Source organism: Erythrolamprus reginae, chromosome 2 (genome assembly GCF_031021105.1).
Source record: "Erythrolamprus reginae isolate rEryReg1 chromosome 2, rEryReg1.hap1, whole genome shotgun sequence".
NCBI lineage: Eukaryota > Metazoa > Chordata > Lepidosauria > Squamata > Dipsadidae > Erythrolamprus > Erythrolamprus reginae.
This window is the reverse complement of record NC_091951.1, coordinates 276,449,650-276,477,525: the sequence shown is the minus strand read 5'-3', so window position 1 is coordinate 276,477,525 and position 27,876 is coordinate 276,449,650. Positions and strand designations below refer to the sequence as shown.

Below are 27,876 nucleotides of genomic sequence, written 5' to 3'. Positions count from 1 at the left end.
GAGAATCACTTTCTGGCATAGGGATGTATGTCATACTTATTGTTATTACACTGTAACAACAATAAGTATTGACAATGGTGAGGGTCTTAAGTTTATTCTAATGTCTCTAATTTTTGCAGACCAAGATTTTGGAGATCAGCTAGTGGTTCTCAACCTGGCGGTCGTGACCCCTTTGAGGGTCGAATGCCCATTTCATAGGATCCACCTAACACTATGGGAAAAGACAAATTTCCCATGGTGTTAGGAACTAAAGCTTCTATTCTGGCGTCTTTGGACATATTTTTACAATCCGACTAATCAGGCATTTACAGCGGGGGTGTCCCCCTGACCTTTCTGCCAATCAGCTTAAAGCTCTGTTGGGAGAACTGGCGCTAGATTTATCGTTGGGGGGTCACCACAATATGAGGAACTTTATTAAGGGGTCGCGGCATTGAGAACCACTGCCATAGAAGGAAACAGATATGGAAATTGTCTGGTTTAAACTTTCACCATGGTAATTTAAAGATCATAAACTTTGTTGTACTCACTTGAAATATAATAAAATAATGAACCAATGCAGTTCAATTACTGTTATTCTCAACACTTGAGGAAAAATCTGTGCTCAGACCAGGTAACTTTGGGTCACTCAAGTTTCCCAACCAACCTACCTCACTGGTTTGTTGTCAGGAAACCTCAAAGAGTGCTAGCCATACTGCCCGGAGCAGGAAAGGTATATATGATATATCGTATACATGTATATACTGCTTAAAAAAATAAAGGGAACACTCAAAGAACACATCCTAGATCTGAATGAATGAAATATTCTCATTGAATACTTTGTTCTGTACAATGTTGAATGTGCACAACAGCAGGTGAAATTGATTGTCAATCAGTGTTGCTTCCTAAGAGGACAGTGTGATTTCACATAAGTTTGATTTACTTGGAGTTATATTGTGTTGTTTAAGTGTTTCCTTTTTTTTTTTTTGGAGCAGTGTATATATCATACGTTCTAACCAATATAAAAATAATAGCAGGCAATAAGCCCGCAATTCCCTTGGTGACCTCAGACACAATATTTCTGAAGAACCGGATTTATCCCCAATGCAATTCCCCTCAGCTTCGCCTGATCCATTAAGCCTTCTTTCTCCCAACTGGCTTCCCAGATGATCCTTTTAAAAATAAAGAGAAAGCGAAGGTTCGCCATACACGCGATATCGTGGAAAGGAATAGGAAGCTGAAGAAGGAGAAGAAGCAAGATATTTTTTTTTTAATGTAAAATTCGAAAGGTTTCCCGTTTCCTCAAGCGGCACCCCCCCCTCGCCCTAGGGAATAATAGCGACGCCCATAGTAATAAAGGCATTACTCGCAGTCCCTTGCGGGGGTGGGGGAGGAGAAAGGGCTCTCTCGGTCCTCCCTCAGTGACTGCGGGCGCTGCAGTGCGAAGCGGCGGGTGTGAAGCTTCCACTTCCCTGGGATTTCATTTTTTTTGGGGGGGGGGAAGGAAGGGAGGTTGCGCGCAGAACGGAAAGCGAGAGAAAAGATCCGCCATATTCCTTGTCCTTACCACGCCCGGAGAGCTTGAGCTATTGAAATCCGTCTGGCTCTGCAAACACAGTATATGCACCAGGCTCTGCCTCCCGCCTCCCGCGGTACCCACCCCCGTTTCTTACACCAAAGGAAAGGCGGAACCGAGAAAGGAAGAGCTGGCCCTCCCTGGCTGCCGCCGCCGCCGCCTTCGAAGACGACCAAGCGCAGCCATCTCTCTCTCTTTTTTATTTTTCCTTCCTTTCTTTCCCTCTCTCCCTCATCGCCCCTCAGGCTCCCTAAGCGAGGGAAGCTGATTTTCCAAAGAAGCAAGTCCGGAGAGTTGTTGGGGGTTTTTTTTCGGGGTCAGGGCAGAAGCCTAGTCTGCAGCGCGGGAAGCTTGTGTGGGGTGCGGGGGGAGAAAGGCAGCGCTGAGGGAAAAGCGGGGGAGAGAAAGCGAAGGGAATGGACGGGCTAGGATCGGAGGGCAGCTTCGGGCGCAGCCGTTAGGGGCTCCCGGGCGGAGAGAAGGGGGAGAGGCGCCGGGCTTTGCCAGAGGGGTCGGGAGAGGAAGCCGTGAGGCGGCGGCGGCGCAGGAATAGAGAGGGGAGGGGTGAGGAAAGCGGGGCGCTTTTTTGCTTTCTGCCGAGGCAAAGCAGCTCGCCGCTGTTGCTTTTCTGCCTGGGCGGATGTTTCTCCGCGGTTTGGCGCAGGATTGACGGGGAGAGGCGAGGGTTTTCCAAAGGCAGGCTTTCTGGGGGGAGGGTTGTAGGCGGGGGGATACCTGCCTGGGCCGAAGGGGAGGGGGGCGGCGACGGCACGTCGCGGAGCTGCCCGGCCGTTTCCGCGTGTTATACCAAGCCAGGGGTTCTTTGCCTTTTGCCCGCGCCTGCTGCCTGAGGAGCGGGAGGGCTTTTGTGGCTCGGGGGGTCTCTCTGCGCGTGTTTTCGGGGTGGGGTGGGGGCGGGGGGGCGCTGCGCCTTGAACCAGCTCGGAAGAATGACTCTGGAGTCCATCATGGCGTGCTGCCTGAGCGAGGAAGCCAAGGAAGCCAGGCGGATCAACGATGAGATCGAGAGGCAGCTCCGCCGAGACAAGCGGGACGCCCGCCGAGAACTCAAGCTGCTGCTGCTGGGTAAGACTTAGCCGGCTGGGCGCCCTCACCCCATTTTTTGACCAGCTGCTTTTCTGGGGCCCCCGTTCCTCTCTCCCCCCCTCCCGGTGCCGATCTTGCATCGTCCCAGGCGAAAGAAAGGGGCGGAGGAGCTTGATAGCCCTAGCAGAAAGGGGTGATCCTGGCTGTGCTAGTTTGTGTGTGTGTGTGTGTGTGTGTGTGTGTGTGTGCGCGCGCGCGCGCACGAGAGCGCTCGCAAAGGAGAGTTGCCGTATGGTATTTGGATTGATTCCCGTGCAGTTGTGCACATTGTGGCCGTAGCCAAAGCCACAGCTGCTGCTGCTGTGGGGAATCACAACTTGGGTCTGTTGTGGCGTGAAAGGTGTGTTCAAATGGCGAAGCTGAGGAGGGACCGTGAGGAGAGAATTGCGACTCCTTCCCGTTTCTTTGATTTGTTTCATTTTGCTTATTTGCATCCTATGGCAATCATTAAGTGTTGAACCTCATGATTCTTGACAAATGTATCTTTTTTCTTTTATGTACACCGAGAGCATATGCACCAAAGACAGATTCCTCGTGTGTCCAATCACACTTGGCCAATAAAGAATTCTATTCTATTATTATTTGCAACGGCATCGTGCCATCTCCATCCATACCGAGATGCGATGTCCAGGGCGTTAGGAGCGAGGTGTGTGTTAAGATTGCCGGGATGCCTTTGCCTTTAGAGCTGCCTTTTCCTCTCCTGGCGTTTGCCCGCCTCCTCCTCCTGCCTTTTCCTAGCAAGCGAGCGAGCCTGTCTGCGGCGAGTCGAATGGCTGCTTGGCGCTTTTCCTGTGGGTGGTTTTCGTGTGGAGTGGACGCGCCTTCCCGAAAATGGAGAGAGAAAGAGGCGAGGTTGGGTGGGGAAAAAAGGGGAGAGAGGGGAGAAATGAAGCGAGATGCCGAGCTTCAGGCAGAGATGGGCGGCAAACGCCTGTCGTGGGAATGCGAAGAGAGCCAAGGAAGGGGGAGAAACCCCCCCCCCTCAAACCACCCACCTTTGGCAAGCCTGACCCGAAATAAAGAGCTGGACCGAAGGAGCTGCCTTCTAAGATTGATGGGGGACAGGATTTCAGGCTGCAGGATTCTGAGTACGTGCCTCAGGAAGGCTGGAGTCCTTTCCTTCCTCTGCTCTGGAACTGTGGCTTTTTTCTTGAAAGGCAGAAGGATCTGAACACAGATTAGGTGGGAAAGGGTCTGGATCCAGCCTCCTGCCAGAAGCTGACTGTGAACTGGGAATCTTTTATTGGTACAGAAAGATGAAGGCTTGGATCAGGAATTGGTGAGCTAGATAGGTGTGAGAATAGGAACTGGTGGAGCTGTTTCCATTTGGGGATTCAAGCCACCTCCTAAATTAAAGACTCACATGGGAGATAGAAACACTGTTGTCCACTTGGTGAGGGTATGTATGTCCTGTTATGGCATCTTAATTGATTCCAAGGGGGAGGCTGTGACTAGGAATAATGGCTTGGGGGGGGGGGGAATGTCTGCAGCACTGTTTGCTTGGAAGGCGTGGTGTTATAGAACTGACTGCCATGTGTGAACCTCACAAAGAGCTTGTGGCTTTATTGAAGCTTGCCTCTGTTTTGTACCCAGAAATGATTCTTCAGTCTTAGAGACGTTTTACATTAAGAACAATTTAAAATGGTGGGTAGCTGAGAAAACAAACTGTGCATTCAGGGGCTGTTCTCAGCAACATAAACGACTTTTCTTATGTAAGTTCTGCTGTGTAGTTCATATTGTTATGGGTTGAAAAAGAATATAATAGTGCAAAGAAAAAGATCTTTGCTCTATGGCTCCATTGACTCAAGTCTTGTCAAGAGCAAGCAGGCTTGAAATAAAGGAGTTGAACTTTTCTTTGTATTGTCACAAGAAGATCCAGGTAGAATATAACATCTTTGGAGCAAGTTACTGCTATACTCTTTACCAGTCCACACCAGCCTTCTCAGAGCTGATGCCTTCAGCTGTGGTGACACTATAACTCTCAAAATTGGTTGGGGGTTTCTGGATTTTGGACATTATAAGCCCAACATGTCTGGAGTATGCTAAATTCAGGAATGCAGATCAACGTTATCAGATATTTGTTCCTTTGTTGCAGATTTATTAAAAATATAGCCTTTAGGTACAATTTCAGATTGGAGAAAAAGGGGATGTGTGGAAAGTCCATTTGGAAACTTGTTATCTTTTTTATGAGTGTTAATGTTTACCCAGAGCTGAGGAATTAACCCATATCATATATATGTCAAGGATGTCTTGTAACAAAATCAGATGTCTTTGAGTGTCTGCTTTTTTATTATTAATAAACTTAGATGATTTGATATATAAATAGTAGATTTTTTTGTTTTTATTGTGAACATAAGGAGTTTTATTCTCTAGAATAATATTCATATTGCTATGCTAGTTAAAAATTTGACTCTATAATAGTGTGCTTCATTTAGAAATGTATCAGTTGCCCCTCTTTGGGGGGAAATAGGAATGGGTCAAATTCTTATAGTATACATATTACAGTTTTCTTCTTTCCCCCCCTAAAAAATGACAAATGCACTGTTCAAATCCACCAACTTTCTTATGAACATTTCAATTATGTGTGTACAAAGCTTTCCAATTAAGCTTTCCAAAGATTGGTAGATTATGACTATTGTCAGCAAACTGGTAGTTACACAAATGGAGTTGACATTCAATAAGTTGAAAGTAAATTTAGAACTGTAATGAGCTCCTTTAAAAACTCAGAAATCTCTAAGATTTTTTTGTAAGGAACAGAACATTTGAATTTTTTTGAGGGTTTCTTCAAACATCTGAAAACATTTTGGCCTGCTGGATTTAAAACACAACATACAATATTCACTCTCTTTTTAAGCATGTGTGTCAGAATGATTCTAGACATGTTAATCTGAGAATAACTTTGCAGAAATTTAAAAAGGCTTCCCTCAACTCCAAGTAGATGTTCCAAGATTGGAGAATAAGCCAAAAATTACCTTTTCCTTAATGTTATTTATCTGTTGCATTTGACATGGATTTTATTTAGCGGTAGACCTATACTGTATTCCATTTATCATTTAATAAAGGCATATTTATTTATCATTTGTTTCCAACATTTATTTTCTCTTTTGACTTACTGAAGCTTAATGGCATCACCTAACTGACCCTGGGCAGTCTTAACAAGCTAAGCAGGATCAAACCTAGTCCATTAATTGGATAGAAAGCTACTAAGCAATAGCAGAACTATAAAGTGAAATGGGGAGTTGAAACAACACTTAAAAAATACTTTATCTATTTATAGCGAGATCCACATTCAGAAGGAACATAAATCATAAAAGGTCTATAATACTCCTCATTGTTAAAAACAAAATAATGATTTTATTTAGTCAGGTTCCACTCATGATGTTACGTGAACAGATCCATGTTTTTTTCCCTTGACAATAGTATGGAAGTTATGTTGTACTGTATTGTCCTCTTGAATTATTTTTACTCCACAGATTAGTCTATAGCCCTGGGATTTCCTGGTAGTCTCTCATCTCTGAATACAAACAGTGTCTGCTTTAAGTTTCTTTTTTAACTCAGCTAGAGTCAGGTGGTGCTGCACCCAACAGATTTTATATGGAACCATAACTTGAAATGAAGTTTTTATAAAATATGTATCCAGTTTCTTGAAAGCATCTGATCATTGAAACTTAATGTTTCTTAATTCTTTTTTTTTAAAGCAATCCATGATAAGGGAAATGGCCTTTGGCCTTTATTAAACCAAATAGAGTTTGCAAAGTAATATGCAAATCTTCCAGTATACAAAAACATAAGAAAATTGAAATTCAGGAAAAAATAAATAGAAAAATGTGACTAATGTTTCAGAGATGACAGCAGTCTGCAGAATCGCAACTGAAATATTCTTAAATATTCTTAAAATATTCTTAATATGAAATATTAATATGAAATATTAAGAATCAAAGAATGATGGTCTGAGAGGAGCTTGTACAGTAATAGATCTTTGTTGAAGCTGAGCTGGCGTGGACACTTGATGTGAAAAACCCCATTAGGACCCATTTAAAGTGCATTGTATAAATCCTATTATCTGAATAGTTAATTTATTAATATTTTGGAACATCTTTTTTCTAAGAACACCAAGCCATTGCATATTAGTTCAAATAATTTGAAATAGAATTTAAGTATTAATTAAAAGGGAACATTAGTGGCATGTCTTACCACCAAGAGATACCTGGATTAAGTACATTTTGTACTTGGAGAGCAACACAAGAAAAACAGTTTTTCTTACATGTCTGGAAAAATGGGTTCAGTGAGTATTTGACTTTTGGAAAAACTTAGGATTTAAAAAATAATAATAGAAGCAATGCTGTAATAACAATAAAAAGCAACAGTCAGATTCTTGGTTAGTCACATCTTAACTTCAAGGGCTTTAAAAGTTAAAATTAAGTTCCAGACAGCTGCCATCAAACCCAATTTTGTATAATATCAAGTAATTTATTGTGCAAAACAAAATAATTAGGTCTTACAAAAGAAGTAAATAACTTGTTTAATTTCTTTACATTTCTGGTTATAATATTTCTGGATGAAACAGATCAATTTAAAGCCATGGGGATACAGTGGTTAAAATGCGGTACTGCAAGCTAATTCTGTCCACAGCCAGGAGTTCAACTCTGACTGACTCAAGGTTGAGTCAGCCTTTTGTCCTTCTGAGGTTGATAAAATGAGATCCCAGATTATTGGAGGAAATATGTTGACACTGTAAGATACTGAGCCGCCCTGAGTCTTCGGACAGGGGTGGCATACAAATCTAATAAATTATTAATTATTATTATTATACTCAGTATTATAAAGCACTATGGAGAGGTATATAAATCTATTTATTATTAATATATAGTTAGACTCGAGTTACAGAAATCCTTTACTAGTAAACCAATCATAAAAAAAGTTGTACATTACATTAATACAGGCTTTTGCCATTGGATTATTGGACACATTCAGGATACTTTGTATTAGTGAAAATAAAAAAGATTTCTTGATGGAATTCATGCCAGGGTGCAAAAAGGATATTGAGACTCTAGAAAAAGTGCAGAGAAGAGCCACAAAGATGATTGAAGATCGGTTGCAGGAACTGGCCATGGCTAGTTTAAGGAAAAGAAGGACCAGGGGAGACATGATAGCAATGTTCCAGTATCTCAGGGGTTGTCGCAAAGAAGAAGGAGTCAACCTATTCTCCAAAGAACAAGAAACAATGAGTGGAAACTAAACAAGGAGAAAAGTACTTAGAACTAAGAAGAAATTTCCTGACAGTCAGAACAGTTGAACAGTGGAATAGCTTACCTCCAGAAGTTGTGAATGCCCCAACACTGGAAGTTTTTAAGCAGATGTTGAATAACCATCTCTCTGAAGTAGTGTATGGTTTCCTGCCTAAGCAGGAGGTTGGACTAGGAGACCTCCAAGGTCCCTCCCAACTCTGTTATTATTAAATTCTTTGATTTATTGACTCCATTCTTTCTGCTCATTCATATTGTCAATTTAGGAGATATCTACATCTGCCAATCTGTAACGTTTGGTTTACAATAGAAAGATATTTGCCCTTCATTATGGACTTCATAATTCCACCTTACCACCTTCCCAAATAATAGACTAGTCTTCAGAAACCACAGCTAATTGCTTGTTTCAAAAACTGTCTGTAAATCAGCTCTTTTCCAGCCTCTTGAGCCCCAGATATATAGACTACAATTTCTAAAATTTCTTGCTACAATTTGAAAAGGCTACACCATCTCCCTCGTTCAGCAAAAGAGACAGCTGTTCTGCAACTGATGTATTGGTTGCTGCTATTCCAATTTTTGTTTATGGTGATTTATTACTTTTTAATATTGGGCATAATCCTGAGCTGTTTGTAGGTGCATCCCTGTTTCAAGATTGCATTATTGAAATTTATTTGAAAAAGGCAACATTTTATGGCATAACTACTCGCAGGAACCAGAGAAATACAGAACTTCTTCTCCCGCATTATTAAGAAAAGGAACAAATTGGTGAACAAATTGGTTCTGCCTACATGAATGATCCATAAAACCATGCTCTGAGAGTCTCACTTTTTTGTAAATACTCCTCAGCTTATAGTTACAATTTATATTTATAGCCAAAATTTATATTGCAAAATGAAACACTTATGAAATGAATTTTGCCCCATTTTATGACCTTTGTTGCCACAATTGTTAAGTAAATCACTACATTTATTAAGTAAGTAACATGGTTGTTAAGTGAATCTAGCTTCCCATTGACTTTGCTCGGAAGAAGATCACAAAAGGTGACCTCATGAGCTCTGGACTGTACCATTATAAACAAGAGTACATTGCCAAGTTCTCAATTTTGATACATGACCATGGAGATGCTACAATTATTTTAAATGTGAAAAACAGTCATGAATCACTTTTTACACTGCCATTGTAACTTTGGTCAATAAATGAACTGTTGTAAGTACAGGACTACCTGTAAAGCTTTAAAAGCTATGATAAAACAATAAAAATATCTTGTCCTATGTAACCTAATAATACCAAACAATGAAATAAAATCAACATTAGACTTAGAATATTCAGGGATTTTTTTATTTATTTAAGGCACTTGGGAAATAACAGTAAATATTTATAACATCTTTTGATTCCACCAAATAATAGAATGGCAATTGCAACATGTTATAAATTTTAAATTACTTTGCAACATTTTATATTGATACAAGTCCTGACATACAATCCAGTGATCAGATAATATTACAATACTGTATTCTTAGTATTTTCTTCTTTAATATGGTCTGAGTAGACACTTAGAGCAATACCTTCCAAGGATAGTAATAACTAGTAAATACAGTGGAACCCCGACTTACGAGTTTAATTGGTTCCGGAAGGAGGCTCGCACATCGAACAGCTCGTATGTCGAAACATTGTTTCCCATAGGAAACAATGTAAAAGCGATTAATGCGTGCAAGCCCGAGGGCTGAGGGGAAAAGACGTCGGCTGAAGCGGGGAAGTTCGCCAGGAGTCAGCAAAGAAGCCGCGCGTGTGTTTTAAAACATCGGAGCCGGCATGGGGAGGCTTTTAATCAGCCCCCGAGCCCCCAACCCAGACTCGGGGGTTGATTGAGAGCATCCCCATGCCGGCTCCGATGTTTTAAAACACACGCGCGGCTTTTCCGCTGCCTCCTAAAGCGGGGAAGTTCGCCAGGAGGCAGCAGAAAAGCCGCGCGTGTCTTTTAAAACATCGGAGCCGGCATGGGGAGGCTCTCAATCAACCCCCGAGTCCGGGTTCGGGGCTCGGGGGCTGATTAAAAGCCTCCCCATGCCGGCTCCGATGTTTTAAAACACACGCGCGGCTTTTCTGCTGCCTCCTGGCGAACTTCCCCGCTTTAGGAGGCAGCAGAAAAGCCGCGCGTGTCTTTTAAAACATCGGAGCCGGCATGGGGAGGCTCTCAATCAACCCCCGAGTCCGGGTTCGGGGCTCGGGGGCTGATTAAAAGCCTCCCCATGCCGGCTCCGATGTTTTAAAACACACGCGCGGCTTTTCTGCTGCCTCCTGGCGAACTTCCCCGCTTTAGGAGGCAGCAGAAAAGCCGCGCGTGTCTTTTAAAACATCGGAGCCGGCATGGGGAGGCTCTCAATCAACCCCCGAGTCCGGGTTCGGGGCTCGGGGGCTGATTAAAAGCCTCCCCATGCCGGCTCCGATGTTTTAAAACACACGCGCGGCTTTTCCACTGCCTCCTAAAGCGGGGAAGTTCGCCAGGAGGCAGCAGAAAAGCCGCGCGTGTCTTTTAAAACATCGGAGCCGGCATGGGGAGGCTCTCAATCAACCCCCGAGTCCGGGTTCGGGGCTCGGGGGCTGATTAAAAGCCTCCCCATGCCGGCTCCGATGTTTTAAAACACACGCGCGGCTTTTCTGCTGCCTCCTGGCGAACTTCCCCGCTTTAGGAGGCAGCAGAAAAGCCGCGCGTGTCTTTTAAAACATCGGAGCCGGCATGGGGAGGCTCTCAATCAACCCCCGAGTCCGGGTTCGGGGCTCGGGGGCTGATTAAAAGCCTCCCCATGCCGGCTCCGATGTTTTAAAACACATGCCCGGTGCTTCCCAGTGAGGAGGAGGAGGAGCTGGGCTCCGGAGGGGCGCACGGGGAAGGGCTTGAGCCGCCGCCTTCTCCTTTCCTGCTGCGTCGGTGGCTTCCCTCACAAAAGGCTGCGCCCGGTGCCGGCTGTTTGCCCCGCGGCTCTCTCGCCTCAGCGAGGGATAAGCAGCACGCGAGGCTGCGGCGAGAAACAACAGCAGCAGGAAAGGAGAAGGCGGCGGCTCAAGCCCTTCCCCGTGCGCCCCTCCGGAGCCCAGCTCCTCCTCCTCCTCGCCGGGCAGCACTACCGCCACCGCCGCCGCCGCTGCCGCGGGGAGAGGTGGGCATGTGAGCTGGCGGCATTGGGCTTGTGGAAAGTCCGGGGGCAGCTCCAGCGACTCCCCTCCCGTGGCTGTTGTTGAGGCGGCAGTGAGAAGCCCGGACAACGCCGGAGCGCTACCGCCGCCGCCGCCGCTGCGGGGAGAGGCGGGCATTCACCCGCCCGGACAACTCCGGAGCGCTACCGCCGCCGCCGCCGCTGCGGGGAGAGGCGGGCATTCACCCGCCCGGACAACCGCCATAGGGGCTCCTCCGGAGGGGCGCACGGGGAAGGGCTTGAGCTGCCGCCTTCTCCTTTCCCCGTGGGAGCACCTGAGTCAGAGGCAGGTCTTGCCGGGCCGATTGCCGAGCGGGGGCGGGGCGCGGAAGGAGGCGAAGGCGCTGCCGCACCGGCCCTCTCAGGCCGCTCCGTCCCCCTCCGAAGACATCCTTGGCCATTACAGATCTGGCAGCCCCGGTCGAAGGGAAAGTTCCTCCGTTCCGCTCCAGAGCCGCCGACCCGGGCCCTCCAAGGCGCAGTGGGTGTGCGGGTGTGCGGGGGAAGCTGAGGGAATCCACCGGACTCTGCCTCCGGCTGCAGCTTCCTCTCCAATTGGTCTCCCCTGCGCAAACCAAACGGGAGATCCGGTCCAGGTTTCCGAGCGGGGCGCCTTTTGCCAGCCTCCCGCCCGAAGTCAGGTGCGTCCTCAGGGCGCTAAAGGGGCTCCGGCTGACTGCGCTGCAGGGGATCCTGGAACGTAAAGAATACGGGTGGCTGAAAGAATAAAAGGCAGGGAATCCTGGAACGTAATGAATACGGGTGGCTGAAAGAATGAAGGGCAGGGAATCCTGGAACGTAAAGAATACGGGTGGCTGAAAGAATAAAAGGCAGGGAATCCTGGAACGTGAGGAATAAGGGTGGCTGAAAGAATGAAAGGCACACACAAACCCCTCGAAGGAAAAACGAGGCTGCGAAGCTGCGTGAGGCACATATGGGAGGAAGCCTCTGAGGAGAAGGTTGAAGGGTGGAGAAATAAAGAAAGAAACTTATTCCTCACGTTCCAGGACCAATTGGAGAGGAAGCTGCAGCCGGAGGCAGAGTCCGGTGGATTCCCTCAGCTTCCCCCGCACACCCACTGCGCCTTGGAGGGCCCGGGTCGGCGGCTCTGGAGCGGAACGGAGGAACTTTCCCTTCGACCGGGGCTGCCAGATCTGTAATGGCCAAGGGTGTCTTCGGAGAGGGACGGAGCGGCCTGAGGGGGCCGGTGCGGCAGCGCCTTCGCCTCCTTCCGCGCCCCGCCCCCGCTCGGCAATCGGCCCGGCAAGACCTCTGACTCAGGTGCTCCCACGGGGAAAGGAGAAGGCGGCAGCTCAAGCCCTTCCCCGTGCGCCCCTCCGGAGGAGCCCCTCTGGCGGTGGTAGCGCTCCGCGGCGGTGGTGGTAACGCTCCGGCGTTGTCCGGGCGGGTGAATGCCCGCCTCTCCCCGCAGCGGCGGCGGCGGCGGTAGCGCTCCGGCGTTGTCCGGGCGGGTGAATGCCCGCCTCTCCCCGCAGCGGCGGTGGCGGCAGCGCTCCGGCGTTGTCCGGGCGGGTGAATGCCCGCCTCTCCCCGCAGCGGCGGCGGCGGCGGTAGCGCTCCGGCGTTGTCCGGGCGGGTGAATGCCCACCTCTCCCCGCAGCGGCGGCGGCGGCGGTAGCGCTCCGGCGTTGTCCGGGCGGGTGAAAGCCCGCCTCTCCCCGCAGCGGCGGCGGCGGTAGCGCTCCGGCGTTGTCCGGGCGGGTGAATGCCCGCCTCTCCCCGCAGCGGCGGCGGTAGCGCTCCGGCGTTGTCCGGGCGGGTGAATGCCCGCCTCTCCCCGCAGCGGCGGTGGCGGTAGCGCTCCGGCGTTGTCCGGGCGGGTGAATGCCCGCCTCTCCCCGCAGCGGCGGCGGCGGTAGCGCTCCGGCGTTGTCCAGGCGGGTGAATGCCCGCCTCTCCCCGCAGCGGCGGCGGTAGCGCTCCGGCGTTGTCCGGGTGGGTGAATGCCCCCCCCCGCCCGCCTCGCAGCAAGTGCTTGTCCGGGCGTTTTTTTGCCCCCTCCCCCCCGCCCGCCTCGCAGCATGTGCTTGTCTGGGCGTTTTTTTTGCCGCCCCCCCCCCCCTCTCGCAGCAAGTGCTTGTCCGGGCGTTTTTTTTTGCCGCCCCCCCCCGCCCGCCTCGCAGCAAGTGCTTGTCCGGGCGGTTTTTTTGCCCCCTCCCCCGTCCGCTTCTGCACCCCCAGCAGAAGCCAAGGACTCACCAAGAGCTGGATACTGAGAAGAGCCGGCCTGGCTTGCTTTGCTTCCGAGCTGATGCAGAGCCGAATAAAGCGTCACGCCCCCCTGACGCTTTTGGCGGCAAAAGAGCCCAGCATCGCTTCGGAAGCCGCCGAAAGCATCAGAGGGGCGTGACGCTTTATTCGGCTCTGCATCAGCTGGGAAGCAAAGCAAGCCAGGCCGGCTCTTCTCGGCTCGTATCCCGAATGGAAGCTCGTGAGTCGAACAAAAATTTATCTACTCTCCCAGCTCGTATCTCGAGTAGCTCGTAAGTAGAGCTGCTCGTATGTCGGGGTTCCACTGTATCCTTGGAAGGTAAAACTAGTCTTATCCTTACTTGTATAATTAATATTACATTTTAATTATGATATATTAAAGTGTTAATAGAGCTCAGTAAGACAAAAAAACAATTACAAAGATATCACCTTAATTTCTTTTAACTTTCTTTGCATTAGACAGATTCACTTGTTTAATAAATAATAGAATATCAGGTTATATTTCCTGTTATTATATGCTTTTATATTAAATGCTTTTAAATTTTGATTGACAGGTTGTAGAAATATTTGGCTGGTCCCTATAAGGAGTCCCATATTGGATTAAAGGGACATTTGATTTGATCTAACTGAACTATTAAGTACAAAACACATAGTAGTCGATTACTTCCAGTAGAAATGAACCTTAATTTAAATATCCAGGGTAAACTATTAAAAATAATACATACATGCATACAGTACATACATACGGTACATACATGATTTATTTTGCCTAATAATTTTTTTAAAAAAATTAGTTAATGGGCATGAAAGAACAGTTCTGATTTATTGCTAAGGGCCTATGCACAGGAATCTTTTCAACTCGTGGTCAGTATTTGGATCTCAGTGGCACTTCAAATGGGGTTTAGAGTTGTAGCCACACAGGGATAATAAGCGGCTCTATTTGTCACTCCACCCCCAGCTTCTGCTATTCCCTATCCTACATTTGATTTATTTCAGCATAAAGCATTGCTACGTTGCATCATCTTAAAAGTGAAAAGATGTCATAGTGAAAAATGTAAAATGGCTATGTAAATTATAGAATTGTTTATTAATTTTTTTCTTTGTAGTTACGTCAATTTAGTTTTCTATGACACCTCCCAGCCAATGTGAGATCTCCAAAGAGGCAATATTTCACCTGATTGCTTAAATCTCCTTTTAGTAAAAAGCCTGTTCCAAACATTATGGCACATATTCAATGCCACCCTCTCCATTATTTCTATTCATTATCACTCGCTATTGCCTAATCTCCTTGGATCCCATCTCCTGTTTTCCTCGAAAGTTGCCCCTTATTCCCTTCCACCACCTATTAAATGTTCACAAACAATAATGTCCCTCAAACTACGAGGGTTGCCCAGAAAGTAATGCACCACTTTTTTTTTTACTTCAACAATTATTTATTGAACTCAATGAAACTTATGCACAAGAAAGAATGATGATTCTTCTACACGCCCTATTTTTCCATGTAATCTCCATCCTCGTTCTATGGCTTTCCTTTAACAAGACACAAGGACGTGTTTGCCCTGTTGGTACCACTCCTTGTTCTGGTCACATAGCCATTTCTGCACTGTGTGAATCACCTCTTCGTCTTCTTGGCCTCATCCTCTGTATCCAGTGACTAACCGTACTTCTGTCAACTGCAGATTCTCCATAAACTGTGCACAAACGTTTGTGAATGTTCCCAGCAGTTTCTTTCTCCACAGTGAGAAATTCAACGACACGCTGCTTGTAATGTACATCACTTACAGCCGCCATTTCAAAACACTGCTGCAGCTACACTATCTGTCTGAAGAAGCGCAAAATTTACACACCCACTTATGACAATTCAAATGATGTATATCTAACGTTTCACATTCATACCATTAATGCAGGCTGAGAAAAAAATCTGATGAAGTATTTCCTTTCATTGAAACCTATCTTCTGGTGTTTTCACTGCTGCTGCTTAGTTTTTCATTGTGCATTTGCCCATGTTGGGTGATCTGTGCATTGTGAAAATTCTGCTCACCATGCATTTTGGCTTTATTTGGTGACATCTTTTCCCTCTTCATCTCTGCATTTTCATTCTGGGCCTTATCCCACCATTACTACTTCTAACCTTTATATTATCGTGTTTCCCCTAAAATATGACCTACCCCCAAAATAAACCCTAGTGAAGGGGTGGGGTCCCTTCACTGGTCATCTCATGGTTACTCAGCCCTTAATTGGAGCCCATGGATCAGCTGAGCAAGTAAAAGGGCTAGGAGTTGCCTCTCGTTCCTTCTCTCCAGGCACAGCCTGTTCCTTTCAAGCGATCAAATGTCGCTTGATTGTATCTCAGGATTGCAATGCTGAAGGCTCAGAATGGAGCCTTTTAGATGAATGGCAGAAAAATCCCCTTCCCCATTTTCCTGCCTTTTGCAAAAAAAAAAGGTTCCATTTTGAGCCTTCAGTGTTGCAAACCTGGGATACGCTGAAGGCTTGTAATGGAGCCTTTTTTTGCAAACATCAGGAATATGGGGATGAGGATTTTCCCGCCAGTCATCCTTTCATCAAGTTCAGCACGAACTGAGAAAAGGGTGATCCGCCCCATTTTCCTGCCATCCTCAAAAAAGTCTCCATTCCGAATCTTCAGAGATTTCCTGAGCCGTTCCACTGACTTGCCCAACTAATCCTGCATGGGGCTGCCGTTTCCTATTTCCAAGGAAAGAAGAGTGATGAGGTGGCACTGGACTAATTATTTCCCCTTTGCCTTCTCTCCCAATTCCCCCCCCCCCAATCCTGTCTCCTCTCAGCCTAAACTTAGCTTCTGAAAGCCTGCGGGCCACTTCTCTGATTGAGCTCCACCAGCTCTTGGTTCTGGAAGAGACCCTTTGAGAGCCAAAGGGTGAGGCACAGCTGATTGCCTCTCCTTTGCCTTCTTTCCTGAAAGCGCTCCTTTGATGCTGGCACTTCTACAGCAGGAGGCCAAGTGATGTGAGTTGGGCGAGTCAGTGGAACAGCTCGGGTGGTCGCTTCGCACCTGGGACATCGTAAGTAGCCCTGTGCTGCCACCGCTTCTCACAGGGACAGACAGAGCAAAGTTCATTGAAGATGCTCCCTTTTCGTCCATCCCACAAGACGCTCACCCTTGGGGAGGAATCAGATGCTTCGCTGGAGAAACCGCCCGGCACCAACCCAGGCTTCCTAAATCTCTTGCTCCCCAGATCACCCCTTTGTGAAGAAAGCCCAACCTGATGCAAATACTGCCTCCAGCCACCTCTTCATTGTGGTGAAACTCCTCTGAAAAGAGGATCTGCAGGTAAGGTGGGGAGATTTCCTGCACATCGTCCCTTCAAAGATGAGCCCTGCTCAAATGCACAGCCCAAAATGCTCCCTCCCTGGCTTTGGAGCCTTCAGTCTTGCAATTCTGTATAGGGCAGGCAGAGGTTCATTGCAAAGCTGCGGCAGTAGAGCATTGTACAAGGAGACCTCCGCAGCTACGGTAACATTTCGTTTGCTAGGGGCAGCGGTCGGGGCGGCACCCCTGAGGCAGCTGTTTTGTGGACAGAATTGCTCGTCGCCTTTAGGTGAGGAGGGCACGAGGCACATGGGACATGTTGCTTGCCTCCTGCTTTTGTGGCTACAATCAGCAGCAAAAGCAGCCACAGTTGCTGGAGGTAGTCTGAGCGGCACTCACAAAACAACTGTTTCATGGATGGTGGGGTGGCCTGCTACAATCCTTCGAGGGAAGCTAGTGCAAGTGAGCATTCGGCGGGGGGTTAGACCTCTTTTATTTTATTTTATTTTATTTATTTTATTTATTCTTTGTCCAATACACAATACATATAGAAGAGAATAGATATTGAGTAATATATATAAAGATAATCTGTAAAATAGAAGAGAAAATATATGAGAGGAATAAAATATATATGATATATGAGATAAAGAAAAGACAATTGGACAGGGGACGTTAGGCACACCAGTGCACTTATGTACGCCCCTTACTCTTTGGAAATAAGGCCCAGCACTTGTTTCAGAGGTCAAAAGAAAACAAGGTATGGCCTTATTTTTTTTGGGAAACACGAAATTAAAAACTTTGCCTTTCCTGCTGAATATTTTGCTTCCCTCATGTGTGCTACATCTAGCCTTTTTTCTGTGCTGTTCCTTTTTACATTTAACAAATAATCCATATGAATTTGACCTGATTCAACAGCTCATAGCATCATAGAATTGGAAAGGACTTTGAAAGTCATCCTATCCACCTCCTGCCTAGTGCAGGAATCCTTGTGTTGCATTGATCTGAACAAATGGTTGTTCAATCTTCACCTTTCATGGTGCTGCTCATACAACCTCAGAAAGCAGGCTATTTCATTGCTCAATAGCTCCCACATCACAGAAAAAAGCTAGATGTAGGACATATCATCTATTTTAATTTTAAATCTCTCTGTCTGCATTCCAGCACTTGGTTCTGACCTTAATCTTAAGGACTCTGGAAAATAAATTTACACCTTCTTCTCTATATCATCCCTCCATGTATTGGAAGACTGCTATCCTGTCTCCCTTTAGCCATTCTTGTTGCTCTCCTCTGCCAACTATTAACCACTTTCTCAATGTCCTTTTTGTAATATTCTAGGTATGATCTGACCTGTGGAACGTAATGCAATATTGTGGCTTCCCTGAGTCTTATATCTCTATTGATACAGCCTTAAACTGGGTTGTCTCTTTTCACAGTGCAGCATATTTCTCGTTCAAGTCCACCAAGATTCTCATAATGTTTTCACAAGCATTACTGCTAAGTCATGAACCATTTACTTTGTACCTATATGTCTGGTTTCTCCTGCCTTAAGTGCAGAACCTTATTTTTTTTTTTTACCATTGAGCATTGTGTTAGATAGAGTTCAGTGTTCAAGTCTATCAAGACTTGAATCTTGAACCAAGATTCTGGGATGTCACAAATCTCCCTGACTTTGTGTAATCCACAGATTGTATGAGCATTCTTTGTATTCTCTTATTTAAATATTTAATGCTAAAGAATATTGAACCCAAGATGGAACCTTTCTGTGATATTTCACTGCTTCCCTCTCTGTAGACATAGACCCCAAATTCTCCAGCTAGAATTCTGAGAATTGAAATCCACAAGTTTTGAAGTTAACAAGATTGGACATTCCTAAATTAAACTATAAGGCTAATGTTAAATTAAATATTAAACCTTGCAGTGATGCAACAATTTCTGGGGTGGGGGTTGGGAATAGTCAGTATAAAATGATATAATTTTCATGAATCAAGAATATTCTTAATTGATAAAGATAATACTTCTATATAATTTAGGTTTGTCTTGGATTAAATTATATCTCATGATACATGGTGTTAACAGAGCAGGTAACTGAAGCTCAGTTGAAGTCAAATCATAAAGTTGATGTACACTGAGCAAAGTAGGCATTTTTGTATTCAAGTCCTGCCAGACCCTATTGGGTCAGGAGGAAGAAAAAATAATGCTTTGTTTCATTTTTAGATCTTGAAAGAAATTTAGGCTGGTCTACCTTGCACAGTCTTTGAAATTAATATAACATTTGGGAGTAGTAGTATTGCATTTGTAGAAAAATTATTAATACATTAATATTGTATTAAGAATTAGTTTCTGTATTGTGGCCATTGCTGAATTTATTTTATCACATATATTTAAAGATGAAGTATACTGTAATTCCTATTTTGCATTAACTTCTTATCCTATCTCATTTTATTCTTATTGTAATTGATCACACAGTGAGTCAGATGTTTAGATTGGATTTGGCATTTTATCCCCTTACCGAGTGTCCCCCAAAGACTTCTGGTAGATGGATGTGGCTTGATGATGTTAAAGGTACCATTGCAGATTGTTCCAAGTAAAGATGCCTTTTGTAATTAAATGATGGTGATTTTTGTTAATGGTGATGGTGTTCAACTGGTGCTTCAGGTGTTTTGGGATTGTATCCAAGGCACCTTCGATATTACCTATTGGTACTATCTTTGCTTTCTTTTTCTACAGTTGTTCTATTTGCAGATCTTTGCATTTTGTGATTTTCTTCAGTTCTTTCTCTTTTGTTCTGCTGTCTCCAGGCATTGCCATGTCCACTATCCAGACTTTATCTTATTAAGTCTGGGATGTTATGTGGCAGGTGCTTGTCCATTCTAATTCTAAAGTCCCAGAGCATCTTGGCTTCTCTATTACTTTATCCATTTTGTGATCCCACCAGTTCTTGCTTACAGGCAAATGGTATTTCTTTCATATCTCCCAGTGCACCATTATTACTACAGTACTTTGTTACCAAATTGTTTGTAATCAGTCAGTGTGATCTTCTTGCAGAAGCTAACCAGGTGGTCCACATTTCTTCAATTTCTTTGCAGAGTCAGCATCTGCTGCTGTCTTTTCAATTCTGGCTTTGTGTGCATTTGTTCTTAAGGCTTGGTATTGTGCAGCCAGAATTAGCCCCTCTTCTTCTGTCTTCAACTTTCCTGCAGTTAACTATTGCCAAGTCTTTTTATCTTCTTTGCCTCCAAGTTTCTGTTTTCAACTTTTTAATGTATTTTGCCATATCTCTTTTCTATTTCTCATTTGGTCTTACCTATGAGCCTGTTTGGTCTCTCTGGGTATGCATAAATCTTCTTCAGTGTCCTTCACTTATTCTTCCAATGTCCTTTCTTCTTCTTCAACTGCCTGGTATATTGGAACATTCCAAATCCTCTGCTCCTTGGTGAATAGAGCATATCATTGCCGCTGCATGGATGAAGGGCATGATGTATTGTCATTATTTTTCTGGTCTTCCTATCCAGAGCTTTTAGTTCTGCTTGAGTACAGTTCACTATTCCACCTGTTTATTTAATAACAATAGCAGACTTACATACCACTTCACGGTGCTTTGCAGCCCTCTCTAAGCAGCTAACAGAATCAGCATATTGCTCCCAACAGTATGGTCCTCATTTTGCCGAGGATGGAAGGCAGAGCCAACCTTGAGTGGGTGAGACTTGAATTGCTGGCAGTCAGCAGAAGTAGCTTGCAGTACTGCACCACACAGCTCTTACCCAGGTATTCATTCCTTGATGGTATTTCCACCACTGAGTTTGGATTTTAATATCATCTTCTCTCTTATGACCAACCATCTTCTTGACTTCAGTGTGCTTGATCTTGTACGCTTGAAGGATGCCCAAGTATTTGAGATGATCATATACATCCAAACTCTTGATATTATTTCCATTTAGCTTCTTGGTTCCTTCTGTTTTCACACGCACACACGCACAGATGCACATGTCGATAGTAAGGATAGCACATTTGCCCAATCCTAAATCCATTGCAGCATTTTGGCTTTATATACTAATGGTGTTGATGGTTCTATTTCACATGTTTTTCCTTTCAGCTTCAGATTGTCCATGTAAAATAGATGGAATAGCTTGGCAAGCTTTTTAAAAATGAGTACTAGTATTATTCTACTATTTATTGTATTTAGATTGTTATGTTTTGGCATGTTACTTTATTTTGCTTCCTTTGTGCTGATTTGCAATTCTGCCCTATAAACAGTGAATTAGTTTATAGTTACAGTTTGAAGATTTTGCTGTAAAAAAAAATTATTATCCTATCAGCTAGGAATCCACAAAAATGAAACAGCAAGTGACATTCAGAAATTTAAATTGGTGGCAGGGTTTTGAAGATTTTTCACCTACGGAATAGGAAGCAGAGATCATTGTTTTCACAGCAGCACAGCGGGTGGTGTCAGATGACGAACTGTAACATACTGTAGTTGCTTGATTTAAAACAGTGGGATTGGTCTAAGTGCTCAAACAGGAAAGATTCCACTTTGATCCAGGCTTGAAAAAGCTTTACTTGGCAGGACATACAAAAGGAAGTGCAACACAAAACAGAAAGCTGAGGCTTACTAACTCCTGGAAACCGTGATTAGTTTCTAAGCATGCCTACTGGAGTGTGCCTCCTTTTTGACCCTTTATCGAAGGATAGCTTTTTAATGGAGCATTAATTTGTTTGGTAATATTTAATGACACATTTGCTTTTAAAATCTGTTAAATCAGAACCCGGTCCAAAGCTATTCTATTTATGCGGCTGCTAAAAGTTAATGTGAAGCTGCATATAAACCAAATCAGAACACTGTAATTCACGACTTTGCTGCATATGGTTTTCATTTCCACCTGTATTCTATGTAGCTAATAAATTTGAGGGGGGGGGGATCACAAAGTGCTGTCGAATTTATATGTGAAATTGTAGGAAATATTCTATGTAATATCTAGCCTTTATTTATTTATTTATTTATTTTATTTTATTTTATTTTATTTGTATGCTGCCCCTCTCCTCATATTTTAGAAAGGAAAATGTATTCGTGAGAAATATGAAATAAGAGGTCTTATGGTATATAAATTAATGAAATTACATTACACATGTGGTTATCCAAGATGGATAATTTAGCAACATGTATGCACTCATACATTTCCTGCCAGCCCTGAGAAGAAGGCAGATTACTTTCAAAATTATTGCCAAGAAAAATGCATGGACCTATTTGTTACCATGAATCAAAATTGAGTTGAAAGACCATAAGACATATACTGTACAAGTTAAACAAATTTAGGAACACTACACATTCTTGTTTTACTTCTTTTCTATGCTCTGAACACTGTCTTCAAATTTTATTTTATGTTACTTTCTTGTTCATTTAGAAGATTCTTCAGAAGAATGATTAGATTTTCTAGTGTAGATAGTGTTAGATTTTCTGTTAAGTATAATATATCCCACATTCTGGCAATATCTATATATCCAAGGAATCATTTAAAGTCAACAAAATAATGTTTTGTATTCCCCTCTCTCGTTATCTATTTAAAGCCAGTTGTAGTACCCGGTGCTCATGTGATCACAATTTTCAGTGTTTTTGCCTGTTTCTTCTGTTTCTTCCAGTTTTTGGCCCTCCCAAAAAAATTTATGGGAAAAATAAACTCGCAAATGACTACAACATTTGCTTAATGTTAGATTTGTGCCTGTACAATATTGTTTTATCGCTTGTTGTGAGCCGCCCCGAGTCTTCGGAGAGGAGCGGCATACAAATCTAATTTATTATTATTATTATTATTATTAATTATTATTATTAATAACTGTCACAAAAGGTGTCATAAAATTCAGCAGGATTGTGTGTTGACTTATTTAATGACCTATGGGCATAATTTTAGGTTGTTATGATCATAAGTCAAGAACTACTGTATTAAAAGCCAATATTAGAAAAAATATAGTATTTTAAAATCGACATTTTAACTATTGTCCCGTGAGACGTAACATGGCTTTTTAGAAGGCAAACTAGATTTTGTGGAAAGAGATATAAATAATTTGCATTAGAAAGATAAAAAAATTATAATTCTCCTTCATGGTGGACATAGCAGCCATACATGGGTTAATCCTGTCTGCTAGGTGATTGGACTGAGCCTGCCTAAGCTTCTATTTATGTTCCTGATGTCCTTCCTGGCTCCAGTTTGTTTTCTCAGTCGCTCAGTGAGGACCGTTGTGCTACAGCTCTTCTTTGTTAAAGTGTATTGTTGAAAATATTGCTGAAAATAAGAGGTTTTGGAATGAATCATTCTTCCCTATGTGAGTTTGTTCCAGTCTTAATACTGGGGAGACTGCTCACGCCTCATGAGGGGAGGGGGTTTTTGCAGCAGAAGATTAGTTCCCTTCATCATATCCTCCTCTCCTTAATCGGTCTCTGGGGGCTCCCAGGGACTTTCTTGACCCATCTAAATCCTCCTTATCTCCTAATTAACCAGCTTTGGCAATAATTACTAGCAGCGGTCATTTTCGGCAGGTGGGTGAAGTCACACCTGCCATTTTGGATTTCACCGATAGACCGGCGACAAAAAGACAAAGTGCAAACAGTCAGGCCTAACATTCTGAGGCTTCCCTTGCTTTCTCAGACAATTTTGCTTTCGGAGACAACCTTGGCTCAGACTTAATTGCAGCTAGCAAACCTTTAAAAGAAAAATAGTCACGGTTACCTCCTCCATAACCGGTTTCCATCATCCCCTCCATCTGCTTTCTTCAACCACGAGCTTCAGACAGCCATATTTTCTACCTTTGGCCCTACATCGGAAAGCTAGTGTCCCTCAGTGACAGTAAATTTATGATTAACAGTGGAAGGCCGTACGTGATTTGTATCCCAGCAAATTCCATCTGAATCAGTAAGGGAAGACTGATTCGGAGGGCAAATACCCCAGACCTGGCAGAGATTATATTGGGCTCATTTGTTCTGAGCCACCCTGAATCTCAGAAGAAGGGCGGCATAGAAATCTAATTAATAAAATAAATAGAATAAATAAACAGCTGCTGGCCACCCCAGTGGAGTTTCTCGCTCCCAGGCCAGCAGCGTGCCATGCCCCTGGGACACTACACCAACAGGTAATAAGGCCATGCTCCTAGGGCACGGCATGTAAGACAAATCCCACCAATAAAATAAGATTTTAATTTGCCAAGCCCCTAGGGCATGGGAAGAAGCACCAAAGTACAGTCATCTATTTAGGAGTATTTCATTGCCCAGATAGCCCTTATTCCTAATTGTGTTATAATGGAGCCAGTAAGCCCTACATCTCCCAGTGGAGAGATGGAAAGGCCTTAGAGCTCACAAAAAAGTCAAGACTCTGCCAGGTCAGATTAGGACCATAAATCTTCCTCCAAAAGAGCATCCATCAAAAGACACTAGGGCAGTGAAGGTGGCTGAAAAGCGCTGGCACAAAGCACTAGACAAAATTTGAGGAAAAGCAGCAGCTAAGCATAAGAACACAACTTCTCCCACTCAATCGGAGATATCAGACTGTGGCAGTTTAGAATCTGTAGCCTATAACTCAAATTCCCAATTGTGGGGCCCTGGGGCAGATTTCCTACTCTTAACAGAGGTGACAACGTCAAAATTAAGAGCGAAACGAACTCCGAAGGAAAGGGGGCCTACAGCAACTGCTATAAGGGCAGCTCAAGAGATAAATCCCACCCTTCCCGAGGATATGAGGGCTCTGGTGACAGAAGCCATCCAACAAGATATTGCAGTGAGTATTCAGCCAGCCCGGCAACAGGAGAACTGGTACCAGGTTGCCCAGTTGCTGCAAAGAGCAATTGCAATCAGAAATAGAACCGGCATTCACTGCACCACTAAGAGGGGCAGCAGGACACCTGGAGGGGGAGGAGGACGAGGATATGGAGGAGGAAGAAAAGATGAAGAACCACTTATGACATCTCCGGAGGAAGCCACAACATTTGAAATATCTGAAGATGAAGAAGTGCAGCCAGAGCAATTGGCTTGTGTTGGCCTATTTCCATTTCATATATTCTGCCCACTGCTTCACAAAGTCCAGATCACAGCGGGTTTGGCCCCATCCTCATTGGCTCTGGAGTCCACCTAGCCTCGAGACATGACAGATCCACTATTTCTAGACCAACCCACACCACAATTCCTTCCCCGAAATGTTTATGGATCTCATTGCCCATCAGTGGTCTACCACACGTTAAAAGGTTCATTCGGGCCACTACCCTTATTGCCCCACAAGTAATACATCCTTATCCAACTTGGGACTTACCCAAGGTCCTGAAGTCCCCCGAGAGTGGACCCGTATGAGCCACTCAGGGACTCATCCTTGTGCCATCTCGCATGTAAAGTGGCCTTCTTAGTAGCAATTACATCAGTCAGAAGGGTGTCTGAACTGGCTGCCCTGTCAATTCGGGAGGACTTATGCATATTTCATACAGACAAGGTGGTATTACACTTGGATCCCACCTTTTTACCCAAAGTCAACATAGCATTTCATAAGGCGCAAGTCATTGTCCTTCCCACCTTTTGTACATGTTCAGTACTTCCTAAAGAAATGGTCTGGCATACTTTGGATGTGAACATAAGAATATAAGAAGAGCTATGCTGAATCAGGCCAAAACCCATTGAGTCCAGCATTCTGTGTCACACAGTGGCCCACCAATTGTCCTTGGGGATCTTGAGCAGAAAGAGAAGGCAAGACCCTCCCTTTCCCCTGACCCCCAACAAATGGTACTCAAGGGAATCCTGCCTGCCTCAAGCAACATAGAGGAGGCACATGGACATCCATTTCAATGTGCGAAGGTCACTACGTATGTACATTAAATGCACAGAGGAATGCAGGAAGTTAGAGTCTCTATTCATTTCCTTCCAGCTGGCTTCCATGGGACACAAGCTATCTCCATCTATGATACGTAAGTGGATCCGTTCCACCATCACTAAGGCGTATGAAATGCAAGCAAAAAGGCCCCCTGCCCATTCAACCAGAAGCACAGCTACTTCTGCAGCATGGGTAACTCAGGTGTCGCTTGAGGAGGTGTGCCAGGCAGCTACTTAGACTTCCCCCACACCATTTGTGTGACATTACAAAGTTGTTTCATACATGTCGGCAGAGGCAGGATTTGGTCAGAGGGTTCTTCAGCAAGTAATGAGAAATTGAGATCTCGCCAAATTACAGAGCCTCTCCCATAGTGGACATTTAGCTTAGGTATGTCTTATGCATGGCTACTATATCCACCATGAGGGAGAAGGGCATTGGTACTACCTGATACACTTCTTCTATGATGATGGATTTAGCAACCAGTCCTTCCCTTACCTGAGTGTGTAGATTGGTTTCGGTTGAGATTGTATAGTGTAGTGGCTTTAGCACAAGGGAGTCTGCTGCTTCGCTTCTTCCTTTCAAACTGGAGCCAGGAAGGATGTCAGCAACATAAATAGAAGATTGATCAGTCCAATCACCGAGCAGACAGGATTAACCCATGCATGGCTTCTATATCCACCATCATAGAAGAGGCTTATCAGGTAGGACCAAAGGCCCTTCTCAATTGATTAAATATAATAACAACAAAATGTTCAGTGATACTATTAACATGAAAAGAAATCATGGAAGAAATAGGAATAAATTTTATATAGAAATTAAATTCCTTTTAATTTTGCTATTTTAAACAAATTCCTGCTCATAAGCAACTTTAATTCAATGTCATTTTGCCCCAGAATTTCAAGCTAGGCATATCCTATATATCTGAAGTGGATTTAGGCTTGATAATAAATATTATAACATTACCCTCTCTCTAAATATTCTTGTGCAAAAAAATGACTCTAATAGCCATATAGCAAATTTGACATGAAATTATTTTTCATCAATTTATATCACATAGGATGCATTATTTAAACAAATGGCATTGGTTTTTCACAAAAGTAATGTCTATGGACCATCTTGAAACTGAACATTTCAAATCATTTTTTGTATCCAGAAATGGCCATAATAAGGGTTAATGGTTTTTATTGCTATCAGTTATAGTCATATCCAGATTTTGTTTGCCAGCTACACAATTGCTGACCAAAAGTTTGCGAAATAAGATTCCCATAGTTTTGTAAGTGTTGATAAGAAAGTAGACTGGCAAGACTTTAGCGTCGAATTTTACAGCTTTTGTGGAAAGGTCTTCCTCCTTTTGTGTTGATCTTAACTACGTAACTGGTTGCATTGGTACATGCAATGCTAAAGGTTGAATAGAGCCTTTGACTGATATACCAGTCACCAAAAAATGAGTGAAGCCTGGACAGCAATATAGTGTGATCTGGACAGTCATACAGATGCTTTAAATAAATTAAATGTAAATTTATGAAATCCAGTGAACATATTTCCTCAAAATACATTTAATCGTTTTTCTGCTCTGACACATTAACACTGTCTTTTCCAATCTTGTCAACTTTAAACGGACAAGATTGGATTTCAACTCATACAATTCTATGCATCTTCAGGTTGGCAAGGTTGAGATATAGTACATTAAAAATTCACCGGGTAGCAACTTTGGAGATGAAGCAAAGCTCTTCAGGAGGTACATGTGATCCTGAGGGCATCATACTAAATTATATAAAGGAGCAATAGTCTACCAATAGAAATCAAACCCTTCAAGGCCAGGTCAGGAAAAAAAGATGGCTTGAACTCTCTTGCTGAAAGCATTTACAACAGAGTCTTGATCGTTCCCCTTCCCCCCTTGCAATACAGAATCAGTATGGGGTTATTTTGAGTCTCTCTCTAATATGTCTTCCTTTCCCAGGACAGGAGTTACTGTCTATTAACAGATTTGCTCATGATTCTTGCATTCCTTCAGCAATATTACCTCTGCATTCCTCCATGCCCCCTCCCCCAGCTGAACCCATCTCCCCACCTACATGCAAAGACATTCCAGGCACGTTGCCATGGGAATGATTGCAGACTCACTTCCTCCACCCTCACTTGGCATTTCCCAGAGTCAACCGACAAGTTTGCTATGCAGTCGGATGGATTTGGAAGGTTCCTTCCCCCCCTAATTTGGCTGGAGGAAGACAGTCCTCCTCATCCTGGGGTTCCCTGATACTGGGCATTGATCCCCCAGTGTTTCTAGATAGGTGGGAAAAAACCCAACTCTAGTTTAATCCTACTGCTGCTATTCTGTGTGTGTGTGTGTGTGTGTGTATACACACACTTTATATATGTGTGTGTGTGTGTGTTATATGTGTGTGTGTGTGTATTA

General features: G+C 44.1%; 1 protein-coding gene across 1 annotated transcript in view; it reads left to right on the top strand.

Moving 5' to 3' along the window:
• Window positions 1-1,356: 1,356 nt before the first annotated feature.
• Window positions 1,357-27,876, top strand: part of LOC139162398 (guanine nucleotide-binding protein G(q) subunit alpha) — a 156,155-nt gene continuing 129,635 nt past the window's right edge. Inside the window, exon 1 of the mRNA XM_070742710.1 lies at window positions 1,357-2,638. Coding sequence (XP_070598811.1) covers window positions 2,503-2,638 — 136 coding nt within the window. The 5' untranslated portion in view covers window positions 1,357-2,502. The remainder of the gene's footprint in view (window positions 2,639-27,876) is intronic.